The sequence below is a fragment of the Pygocentrus nattereri genome, chromosome 27 (assembly GCF_015220715.1).
Source record: "Pygocentrus nattereri isolate fPygNat1 chromosome 27, fPygNat1.pri, whole genome shotgun sequence".
NCBI lineage: Eukaryota > Metazoa > Chordata > Actinopteri > Characiformes > Serrasalmidae > Pygocentrus > Pygocentrus nattereri.
In genome coordinates this window covers 26805816-26818811 of record NC_051237.1, presented here as the reverse complement: position 1 = coordinate 26818811, position 12996 = coordinate 26805816, and the positions used below count along the sequence as shown (strand labels likewise).

The 12996-nt window shown below is 41.0% G+C and overlaps 1 protein-coding gene across 6 annotated transcripts in view; it reads right to left on the bottom strand.

Annotated features, from left to right (window-relative positions):
- The window catches only part of rims2b (regulating synaptic membrane exocytosis 2b), a 250923-nt gene that overhangs the window by 230400 nt on the left and 7527 nt on the right, over positions 1-12996 (bottom strand). For all 6 annotated transcript variants that reach the window (XM_037535353.1, XM_037535354.1, XM_037535355.1 and 3 more), the window contains exon 2: positions 2078-2116. In XM_037535353.1, the coding sequence (XP_037391250.1) occupies positions 2078-2116 (39 nt within the window). The remainder of the gene's footprint in view (positions 1-2077; positions 2117-12996) is intronic.

Sequence of the window (12996 nt, the reverse complement as noted above, 5' to 3'; positions counted from 1 at the left end):
TATAACTGGCAGTTCCCAAGTTCAGATACCACAAAACTATTGGTTGTGAAACCCAAGACCATAAAAAAAAAGAAAGAGGTCACACCGAGCTAGACTCAAACTCGTAACCTCATGATGCAGGAGAGAGTGCACTAACCCTGAGCTATTGTGGCATCACTGATAAGAGTTTCATAGGAGGGTGGAGGTTAAGGTCAGACAAAAGAAATGAGAAAAACTAAGAGAGTTTCAGAAAACTAAAAGGGAACACAGTCACAAACTGGAACTTTGTGCTCAAGAGAGGAACTACTACTAAAATTACCGGCTTAGTCTGAGACATGCACGTGGTAATGTGAACTCAAAACTGAGCAGAAAGCAACACGTGAGCAACCCTTAAGTTGGGTGCCCACAGCTGTTACCACTCAGCCCTAATTACCCCTTAGTGGTGACTTGCCAGCCCTTTGCCTGTGGAGGTGGTCTAGAGACCGGGACATTATATTTTAACCTTGTAGCTTCATTGCAAAAGTAACGCAGCAACCTTTAGACACCAAACATGTCTTGACTGACTGACTCCAAGGGGGGAAAATTGTGTCAAGAGCTTTTTCACTGAACTTTTCCTTTAACTGGTGCGCTGTGGCCCTAAAGGATGTAAAGGATGTGAGTTTCAGCCGACTTGCATTACACTGCCTCACAGACACATGTGCAGAAGGTGATACAGGAAAACGCAGCACAAAATGGTCACTATTGTAACTACTGTCCAGCACTGGACGGGAACGCAAGCGCCCAACAGAGAAAAACAGCAGCAATAGCAGAGGAAGAACCACAGCAGGGAACAGAAGCCACAGTCTGAAAGCAGGAGGACAAAAGAGGAAAGAACAGGAAACTACTGAAGCTAAAACTACTGTTAATCTAAAACTGCTGAAAAAACTACTGAACTCCTAAACTAGGGATGTGCATTCTGACTCATTATGGTATTTGAGCATCCAAAGGAGTTAATGAAAGAATATACGGTTAACCGCAGAGAAGGATAAAAGCAAAAAAACAGCCAAAACAAAATTAGTTTTGCTGAAATGAATGTGGAGGCTTTCACTTCTAAGTGACAGCTCTGGTGCTAAGAGGCCAAACAATTGGTAGCACCAAAATTCATCAGCATTCAGTGGAATACAATCGAAAGCATGTCATTATTAAAGAAAACAAAGGGAAATTGGTAGTTTTTGTGTTGGATGATTAACGGCTGCCGCTTCAGAGGAGCTAACACTGCGGCTAACTGCTCGGTAACTCCAGCTAGAGCCCTTAGCCTAGTTAACAATAAATCTGAGCTACACTTGCCTTCGCAGCCACGTCCTCGACGACACGCTCACATTCAGGCATCATGTTTCAGAGTAGAGTATTTTCTCACAAACACAAGCTAAACTTAAAATGGGCTTTTCAACAAATTGTTCATCTGTACATTTCCTTCATCGTGATGTGATGAAACATGAATACCTGTATAGTTATTTCTATATTCGAATATCGGCGAAAAAAGGTCAACTGCGTACTCAAGCACCCGTGCGCATCCCTACAGTGAACTAACTAATCTAAACTAGTTAAAACTGCTAGTAATCTACTGAAGCTAAAACTGCTACTAAACTACTTAACTAAAACTGCTGCTAAGCTAAAACTTCTACTAAACTACTGAAGCAAAAACATATACTAAACCACTGAAGCGAGAACTACCACAAAACTACTGAAGCTAAAACTACTTCTAAACTACTGAAGATGAAACTATCACTAAACTACTGAAGCCAAAACATATATCGAACTACTGAAGCTAATACAGCTACTAAGCTACTGAAGATGAAACTACCACTAAACTACTGCAGCCCAAACATATACTAAACCAATGAAGTGAGAACTACCACAAAACTACTGAAGCTAAAACTACCACTAAACTACTGAAGCCAATACATCTACTAAACTACTGAAGCTAAAGCATCTACTGAAGCAGAAACTACCACAAAACCACAGTTTGTTAGAAGTGGGTCTGTCACATGGACCAAAGGGTAAAGAAGGAAGTGACCAAGCCCTAAGCATTCTGGGAGATTGAGTTTTCTGTACTTACTGAGGTGACTGAGGCTTTGGCTCTTCTTTTGGAGTTTCCCTAGAAAGATATTTTATAAAGCTCAGCATGTGCAAAAGAAAAAACAACAGGCAAATCAACAATAATACAAATAATAATAATAATAATAATGATAATAATAATGATAATAATAATTATCATCATCATCTTCATTGTCATCATCATCATGACAAAACAGATGATAACAAGTGATATCAATTATTATATAATGTCATAAGACTAGAAAAAGTAAAAAAATACAAATCAATATCTGTGGCAAATAAATACAAACAAAATACAAACTATAAATTATGACAAGTTGTAAATAAATAAAAGATAAAAAATAAGGCCATGGAAAGAAAAAACGACTATGACAAGATGAGATATTATATGGTTTGAATGTGATGAACAGTTATTGTGTCTACAGTCTCGCTTCGCAAAAAGAAAAAAAAAAACTACCGTTACAAACAAAAAAAGTCACAACTGCAGATACGAACCCGTCCTGACAAATACATCCTTATTTTATAAAAACAAATGACTGAACATTCCATTTTGTCACTACCAAAACAATCACAGCACTCATAGTTACAGAGTGTTTCAGTAGTGACTCTTTCAATAGTGGCTGTTACACTAGTGACTGTTTCAGTAGTGACTCTTTCAGTAGTGACTCTTTCAATAGTGGCTGTTACACTAGTGACTGTTTCAGTAGTGACTCTTTCAGTAGTGGCTGTTTCAGTAGTGGTTGTTTCAATAGTGACTATTTCAGTAGTGGCTGTTTCAATAGTGACTGTTTCAGTAGTGACTATTTCAACAGTGACTGCTTCAGTAGTGGCTGTTTCACTAGTGACTGTTTCAATAGTGACTCTTTCAATAGTGGCTGTTTCAATAGTGACTGTTTCAGTAGTGACTATTTCAACAGTGACTGCTTCAGTAGTGGCTGTTTCACTAGTGACTGTTTCAATAGTGACTCTTTCAATAGTGGCTGTTTCAGTAGTGGTTGTTTCAGTAGTGACTGTTTCAACAGTGACTGTTTCAACAGTGACTGTTTCAGTAGTGTCTGTAACAGTAACGTTCTGGCAGAAGTTACAGCAGGTAATAATCCTGTTACACAACATTCCTCAGGCTGCTTAAATACAGAGAATCAACTTCAGCCAGGATCTACATAGTATACTAACCAATATGATAGAAATTAATGTTACGACTATAGAATTAATAAGATCAAATTCACCACAACTGTTTCAGTAGTGACTCTTTCAGTAGTGCCTGTTTCAGCAGTGACTGTTTCAATAGTGACTCTTTCAGTAGTGGCTGTTTCAGTAGTGGTTGTTTCAATAGTGACTATTTCAACAGTGACTGTTTCAATAGTGACTGTTTCAGTAGTGACTATTTCAACAGTGACTGCTTCAGTAGTGGCTGTTTCACTAGTGACTGTTTCAACAGTGACTGCTTCAGTAGTGGCTGTTTCACTAGTGACTGTTTCAATAGTGGCTGTTTCAGTAGTGGCTGTTTCAATAGTGACTATTTCAACAGTGACTGTTTCAATAGTGACTGTTTCAGTAGTGACTATTTCAACAGTGACTGCTTCAGTAGTGGCTGTTTCACTAGTGACTGTTTCAATAGTGGCTGTTTCAGTAGTGGCTGTTTCAATAGTGACTATTTCAACAGTGACTGTTTCAATAGTGACTGTTTCAGTAGTGACTATTTCAACAGTGACTGCTTCAGTAGTGGCTGTTTCACTAGTGACTGTTTCAACAGTGACTGCTTCAGTAGTGGCTGTTTCACTAGTGACTGTTTCAATAGTGGCTGTTTCAGTAGTGGCTGTTTCAGTAGTGACTGTTTCAGTAGTGACTGTTTCAATAGTGACTGTTTCAGTAGTGACTATTTCAACAGTGACTGCTTCAGTAGTGGCTGTTTCAGTAGTGACTGTTTCAACAGTGACTGCTTCAGTAGTGGCTGTTTCACTAGTGACTGTTTCAATAGTGGCTGTTTCAGTAGTGGCTGTTTCAGTAGTGACTGTTTCAGTAGTGACTGTTTCAATAGTGACTGTTTCAGTAGTGACTATTTCAACAGTGACTGCTTCAGTAGTGGCTGTTTCAGTAGTGACTGTTTCAACAGTGACTGTTTCAACAGTGACTGTTTCAACAGTGACTGCTTCAGTAGTGGCTGTTTCAACAGTGACTGTTTCAACAGTGACTGTTTCAGTAGTGGCTGTTTCAGTAGTGACTTTCAACAGTGACTGTTTCAACAGTGACTGCTTCAGTAGTGGCTGTTTCAACAGTGACTGTTTCAGTAGTGACTATTTCAACAGTGACTGCTTCAGTAGTGGCTGTTTCAGTAGTGACTGTTTCAACAGTGACTGTTTCAACAGTGACTGCTTCAGTAGTGGCTGTTTCAACAGTGACTGTTTCAACAGTGACTGCTTCAGTAGTGACTGTTTCAACAGTGACTGTTTCAGTAGTGACTGTTTCAACAGTGACTGTTTCAACAGTGACTGCTTCAGTAGTGGCTGTTTCAGTAGTGACTGTTTCAACAGTGACTGTTTCAACAGTGACTGTTTCAGTAGTGGCTGTTTCAGTAGTGTCTGTAACAGTAACGTTCTGGCAGAAGTTACAGCAGGTAATAATCCTGTTACACAACATTCCTCAGGCTGCTTAAATACAGAGAATCAACTTCAGCCAGGATCTACATAGTATACTAACCAATATGATAGAAATTAATGTTACGACTATAGAATTAATAAGATCAAATTCACCACAACTGTTTCAGTAGTGACTCTTTCAGTAGTGCCTGTTTCAGCAGTGACTGTTTCAATAGTGACTCTTTCAGTAGTGGCTGTTTCAGTAGTGGTTGTTTCAATAGTGACTATTTCAACAGTGACTGTTTCAATAGTGACTGTTTCAGTAGTGACTATTTCAACAGTGACTGCTTCAGTAGTGGCTGTTTCACTAGTGACTGTTTCAACAGTGACTGCTTCAGTAGTGGCTGTTTCACTAGTGACTGTTTCAATAGTGGCTGTTTCAGTAGTGGCTGTTTCAATAGTGACTATTTCAACAGTGACTGTTTCAATAGTGACTGTTTCAGTAGTGACTATTTCAACAGTGACTGCTTCAGTAGTGGCTGTTTCACTAGTGACTGTTTCAATAGTGGCTGTTTCAGTAGTGGCTGTTTCAATAGTGACTATTTCAACAGTGACTGTTTCAATAGTGACTGTTTCAGTAGTGACTATTTCAACAGTGACTGCTTCAGTAGTGGCTGTTTCACTAGTGACTGTTTCAACAGTGACTGCTTCAGTAGTGGCTGTTTCACTAGTGACTATTTCAATAGTGGCTGTTTCAGTAGTGGCTGTTTCAATAGTGACTATTTCAACAGTGACTGTTTCAATAGTGACTGTTTCAGTAGTGACTATTTCAACAGTGACTGCTTCAGTAGTGGCTGTTTCACTAGTGACTGTTTCAATAGTGGCTGTTTCAGTAGTGGCTGTTTCAATAGTGACTATTTCAACAGTGACTGTTTCAATAGTGACTGTTTCAGTAGTGACTATTTCAACAGTGACTGCTTCAGTAGTGGCTGTTTCACTAGTGACTGTTTCAATAGTGGCTGTTTCAGTAGTGGCTGTTTCAATAGTGACTATTTCAACAGTGACTGTTTCAATAGTGACTGTTTCAGTAGTGACTATTTCAACAGTGACTGCTTCAGTAGTGGCTGTTTCACTAGTGACTGTTTCAACAGTGACTGCTTCAGTAGTGGCTGTTTCACTAGTGACTGTTTCAATAGTGGCTGTTTCAGTAGTGGCTGTTTCAGTAGTGACTGTTTCAGTAGTGACTGTTTCAATAGTGACTGTTTCAGTAGTGACTATTTCAACAGTGACTGCTTCAGTAGTGGCTGTTTCAGTAGTGACTGTTTCAACAGTGACTGCTTCAGTAGTGGCTGTTTCACTAGTGACTGTTTCAATAGTGGCTGTTTCAGTAGTGGCTGTTTCAGTAGTGACTGTTTCAGTAGTGACTGTTTCAATAGTGACTGTTTCAGTAGTGACTATTTCAACAGTGACTGCTTCAGTAGTGGCTGTTTCAGTAGTGACTGTTTCAACAGTGACTGTTTCAACAGTGACTGTTTCAACAGTGACTGCTTCAGTAGTGGCTGTTTCAACAGTGACTGTTTCAACAGTGACTGTTTCAGTAGTGGCTGTTTCAGTAGTGACTTTCAACAGTGACTGTTTCAACAGTGACTGCTTCAGTAGTGGCTGTTTCAACAGTGACTGTTTCAGTAGTGACTATTTCAACAGTGACTGCTTCAGTAGTGGCTGTTTCAGTAGTGACTGTTTCAACAGTGACTGTTTCAACAGTGACTGCTTCAGTAGTGGCTGTTTCAACAGTGACTGTTTCAACAGTGACTGCTTCAGTAGTGACTGTTTCAACAGTGACTGTTTCAGTAGTGACTGTTTCAACAGTGACTGTTTCAACAGTGACTGCTTCAGTAGTGGCTGTTTCAGTAGTGACTGTTTCAACAGTGACTGTTTCAACAGTGACTGTTTCAGTAGTGGCTGTTTCAGTAGTGTCTGTAACAGTAACGTTCTGGCAGAAGTTACAGCAGGTAATAATCCTGTTACACAACATTCCTCAGGCTGCTTAAATACAGAGAATCAACTTCAGCCAGGATCTACATAGTATACTAACCAATATGATAGAAATTAATGTTACGACTATAGAATTAATAAGATCAAATTCACCACAACTGTTTCAGTAGTGACTCTTTCAGTAGTGCCTGTTTCAGCAGTGACTGTTTCAATAGTGACTCTTTCAGTAGTGGCTGTTTCAGTAGTGGTTGTTTCAATAGTGACTATTTCAACAGTGACTGTTTCAATAGTGACTGTTTCAGTAGTGACTATTTCAACAGTGACTGCTTCAGTAGTGGCTGTTTCACTAGTGACTGTTTCAACAGTGACTGCTTCAGTAGTGGCTGTTTCACTAGTGACTGTTTCAATAGTGGCTGTTTCAGTAGTGGCTGTTTCAATAGTGACTATTTCAACAGTGACTGTTTCAATAGTGACTGTTTCAGTAGTGACTATTTCAACAGTGACTGCTTCAGTAGTGGCTGTTTCACTAGTGACTGTTTCAATAGTGGCTGTTTCAGTAGTGGCTGTTTCAATAGTGACTATTTCAACAGTGACTGTTTCAATAGTGACTGTTTCAGTAGTGACTATTTCAACAGTGACTGCTTCAGTAGTGGCTGTTTCACTAGTGACTGTTTCAACAGTGACTGCTTCAGTAGTGGCTGTTTCACTAGTGACTGTTTCAATAGTGGCTGTTTCAGTAGTGGCTGTTTCAGTAGTGACTGTTTCAGTAGTGACTGTTTCAATAGTGACTGTTTCAGTAGTGACTATTTCAACAGTGACTGCTTCAGTAGTGGCTGTTTCAGTAGTGACTGTTTCAACAGTGACTGCTTCAGTAGTGGCTGTTTCACTAGTGACTGTTTCAATAGTGGCTGTTTCAGTAGTGGCTGTTTCAGTAGTGACTGTTTCAGTAGTGACTGTTTCAATAGTGACTGTTTCAGTAGTGACTATTTCAACAGTGACTGCTTCAGTAGTGGCTGTTTCAGTAGTGACTGTTTCAACAGTGACTGTTTCAACAGTGACTGTTTCAACAGTGACTGCTTCAGTAGTGGCTGTTTCAACAGTGACTGTTTCAACAGTGACTGTTTCAGTAGTGGCTGTTTCAGTAGTGACTTTCAACAGTGACTGTTTCAACAGTGACTGCTTCAGTAGTGGCTGTTTCAACAGTGACTGTTTCAGTAGTGACTATTTCAACAGTGACTGCTTCAGTAGTGGCTGTTTCAGTAGTGACTGTTTCAACAGTGACTGTTTCAACAGTGACTGCTTCAGTAGTGGCTGTTTCAACAGTGACTGTTTCAATAGTGACTGTTTCAACAGTGACTGCTTCAGTAGTGACTGTTTCAACAGTGACTGTTTCAGTAGTGACTGTTTCAACAGTGACTGTTTCAACAGTGACTGCTTCAGTAGTGGCTGTTTCAGTAGTGACTGTTTCAACAGTGACTGTTTCAACAGTGACTGTTTCAGTAGTGGCTGTTTCAGTAGTGACTGTTTCAACATTGACTGTTTCAGTAGTGGCTGTTTCAGTAGTGGTTGCTTCAATAGTGACTATTTCAACAGTGACTGTTTCAGTAGTGTCTGTAACAGTAACGTTCCGGCAGAAGTTACAGCAGGTAATAATCCTGTTACACAACATTCCTCAGGCTGCTTAAATACAGCAGGACACTCGCCAGGACCTGCTCACTGCCCCATGACGACAAAGGACGCCATGTCTAGGCATTTTATCAGAACGACAGTGACTAATGACCGCATGTGTACACTGTAAAAAAGGTGCTGCTTAATATTCACACAAATAAACAAATTACATATATTGCATCAGCATACTTACTGTCTTTCAGTTAACTTAGTCTCACAGTCGACTGTGTTCGTGTAATGTGGAAATGCATTTAAATCAAGTTAATTCATTACATCATTGTTTCGGTGGACGTCTCCTGCTGTTCTCCAAAATTAAACAGAACTAGGTGGAAAAAATGCCCCTAAAATATTGCATTAGGTTGATTTCAGTGGCAAAGAATAAACAACACCTATATATTCATTCATTCACCTATATATGTGGAGTATTAACCCTGGAGTATTAACAGATGCTCTGTGATGATGTGGGCGGTGAAAGCACCGGCGTCCATGTGGTCAGACTGCACTGCTGCCCGTCTGTAACGAGATTACAGTCTGTCACCAGCCAATCAGCAGTGATCGTTTTAAATAACGCACTTAAAATACAGCGGAGGCCAAAGATCAGACACACTCAGCTATTCCGGGCCACTCAGACTGAAGATACTACAGAAAAAACTGCCTGCATCTTCTATCAAAGTGGGGGAAACCACTTCAGCACAACAACTGAGGATTATTAGAAATATTTATTAGAAACACCTACCTTCTACTTTCACTCACTGGCCACTTTATTTGAAACACCTACCTTCTACTTTCACTCACTGGCCACTTTATTTGAAACACCTACCTTCTATTTTCACTCACTGGCCACTTTATTTGAAACACCTACCTTCTATTTTCACTAACTGGCCACTTTATTAGAAACACCTACCTTCTACTTTCACTCACTGGCCACTTTATTTGAAACACCTACCTTCTATTTTCACTCACTGGCCACTTTATTTGAAACACCTACCTTCTATTTTCACTAACTGGCCACTTTATTAGAAACACCTACCTTCTACTTTCACTCACTGGCCACTTTATTTGAAACACCTACCTTATACTTCCACTCACTGGCCACTTTTATTAGAAACACTGACCTTGTGCTTCCACTAACTGGCCACTTTATTAGAAACACCTCCCTTTTACCTTCCACTTGCGCTCATTGGATACTTTAATGGAAGTGCTAGAGTGCAAAGTTAAAGGGGAATTCCTGCACAAGTCTTCTGAGTTTACATGGAATGTCGATGATGGAAAAATAGTATATAAAAATAATGTAAATTTGCCTCACAACACCACACCCTGCATTATCTCCACCATGAATGGAGTTTAAGGCCAAAATCTTCTCCAAACTCTCATAAAACAGCGTCTCAGTCATCAGGCAGTGAATTCAGAACCAGTTCATGTAGGAACTTTCTGTGAGGAGCTTTTAGAGGGAGACGTCTGGTTCCCATCAGCACCACTGTGGACAGTTCTGACTCGGTAGGTTTCTCCAGAACAGAGCGTTTCCCACCAATATGTGGAATTCCTCTTTAAGCCAATGACAGAACTTTTTTACACAAACGATAACTCATAGCAGACACCCCTCAAACCTGCCTGTTTTCCTATTGCGGAACAGCTTATCAGCTCCCCATTCATCACTGGAACAACACTGGAACAGGACTGCTGTCGTCTGGATACTTTTGGGTGCCTCTCCACTCTCAGCACAGTATGTGTGTAAACCTGGCGTATGCAAAAACCCCAGCCACCCCGATGTGTCTGATACAGTACTATGTCAGAGTCACTGCCCAGATCTGGACCCAGATGTCCCTCTGCGGAGAAACGACAAGCTGTGTAACTCAGGCAAAGAAGATCAGAGCAGAAAAGGACTTTACAGGGAGGTGCTTGGATCCCCCTTTCCATCTATGAGCCTGTCTGAAGCTCAGAGATCTGGAGGTCCAGACCATGAAACTCCCCTTAACAGCAGACGAAATGGCAAAGCCTGCGACAGATATTAAGAGACCCTTATTAGTCCCACAACGGAGAAATTTCACCTCCGCACGTGCAGTGAAACACCACATACACTAGTGAGCACACACACACTAGGGGGCAGTGAGCACACTTGCCCAGACTGGTGGGCAGCCCTATCCACAGCGCCCCGGGGAGCAGTTGGGGGTTAGGTGTCTTGCTCAAGGGCAATTCAGTCACATACTGTCAGCTCTGGGGATCAAACCGGTGACCGTACAGCCACAGGACTGGTTCCCTAACCTCCAGCCCTCTGTAATGTTCTGTTCAGACGTGGCATTAACATCTGTCTGGAGTGATCGGATCATAAGTGGACAGTGAGATGTGCAGCCATTGACACTGATGGGATTGCATGACTGGATGAAGGTACTGTCCAGATTTACTACATCAGTCTCTCGCTGTACTGGAAGTCTGTGCAATGTTTTAATTTAACCTGTAAACAAGTGACAGAGGAGGTGAAAAATGAAGCTGTGGTGCTGTTGTGATGACGCAGCTGATTAAGGAGGTCCTTCACAGCCGCCCTGTTTACTCCTGCATTTAGCGCCATCCGCTTATGATCATATCACCCAGGACGCATGTCAACTCCTTACAGTGTGACGACTGACACCAGCAAAGGTGCAGCAGGGCCTGATCACGATCATGAATTTTAAGCTGACAGTAATCTGCCATGTAAATAATTGCGATTAATGATTCAGTTGTCTTTTCCTGTTGCGACTGGCTTATTAGCCATCTTGCTCCTTAGCTTTCTTTCTTTTCTGTGGAACTACCTGGTGCACAGAATTAAAGTCAACCAAAACTCATATTTCCCTCCAGACTGTGAAAATGCGGGTGATCTGCAAGCATGCGTGCTAAAATTAGCTACCTATAAACAAACAAGTGGCCCCCTGAATCGGCTAAATCTGTAAATCTGCTCGAACACAAGTTAGAAGTTTTCTTATTTTTCATAACTTGTGCCAGGGAATGCGTTTTTAGCATTTATAAATTATTTACGTGCTTTTATTTACAGCCATCATATAAAAATGCATCCATTTCCTTTGTTGTGATAAAGTGATCTAACACCTGGATAATAATTCTGGTCAATGTGTAAATAATCTAAATTATCTCCAATAATAATTGCGATTAGGTGATTATGTAATAATTGTGACAAGCCTGCATACAATTATAGCGAAAAGGTCTAATGTGAGCATTTTCCTTAAATATACTCTACCTCAGGCTTAAGAGGTCAGGGGTCAGTCAGCCTAGCAGCCCACCCACTGCAGTGTCCTTAAAACACCCCTCCAGCCCACTGTAGCGCTTCTCTCTCCACACTTCATACCAGGACAAGATAACAAAGGGAAATGAAGATTACTGACCTGAACCGAAGCAAACAAAGCTACCTGAGCGCTTCCACACGCATCTAGTGAAACCGCCTCTGTGTTAAAGGGAAATTCTATCAATTAGAATTCTATCAAAATTTCCTCATAATTAGACAGTTAAGATGTAAACAGAGCCGTTCAGAGCGGTTTGGTGTGAAACGCTCAGTTCTAGATAAACTTACCGAGTTAGAGCTGCTCACAGTGGTGGTGATGGGAACCAGACGTCCCCCTCTAAAAGCTCCTCACAGAAAGTTCCTACATGAACTGGTTCTGAATTCACTGCCTGATGACTGAGACGCTGTTTTATGAGAGTTTAGAGAACTTCAACTCCATTCATGGTGGAGGGAGACATGCAGGGCGCTGTGCGGCAAAATAGTCCCCAAAGAAAACTCATTATTCCAGATTTTCCACTGTTTTCCATCATCAACATTCCATATAAACTCAGAAGACTCGTGTAGGTTCTCTGGTGGTTCTAGATGGTAAACAAAATGTCTAAATATGTGTTGTAGTCAAGGCAACGTCTGCATAATTTAATGCTTAAGATGTAAACAGAGCCGTTCAGAGCGGTTTGGGGTGAAACTCTCAGTTCTAGATAAACTTCCCAAGTCAGAACTATCCACAGTGGTGGTGATGGGAACCAGACGTCCCCCTCTAAAAGCTCCTCACAGAAAGTTCCTACATGAACTGGTTCTGAATTCACTGCCTGATGACTGAGACGCTGTTTTATGAGAGTTTAGAGGAGATTTTGGCCTTAAACTCCATTCATGGTGGAGGGATTCATAACATGCAGGGCGTCCTGAGGCAAAATAGTCCCCAAAGAAAACTTCTGGATAGTAAATAAAATGTCTATATATGTCTATACCCTCTGAATCTGTCTCAACCACTGTTTTTTGTTCAATCTCTACTAATGAACTATACAGAAATTTTAAAAAATCAGTAGAATTGTCCTTTTAGAAGGTTCCAGCATCAGAACAAGCTGGTTTTGCTGGCTGTTTTTTCCTGACAGGGACGTTATGGCTAACTTTACCTCAGACCAGCTGACTGTATGGACACTGATTTAATTACATGAGATGCTGTAATTTGCTGTTTTTTTCGTTTAGCGTACAATGTTAGTGTTCAGTCTGAAATAATTCCACCTTGTAATCACTACTCAGGGAAGAACATAGTGTAAGAATATGATGCACACGCTCTAAACTGAGACACGGGCAGGACACGCTCAGGATGCCGAAGTGGATCCATGTAACGGCGGCCCGTGAGCTTCCTCTCTCAGACTTGATCTGTCGCAGCAGCTTAGAAGTCTTCTTAGT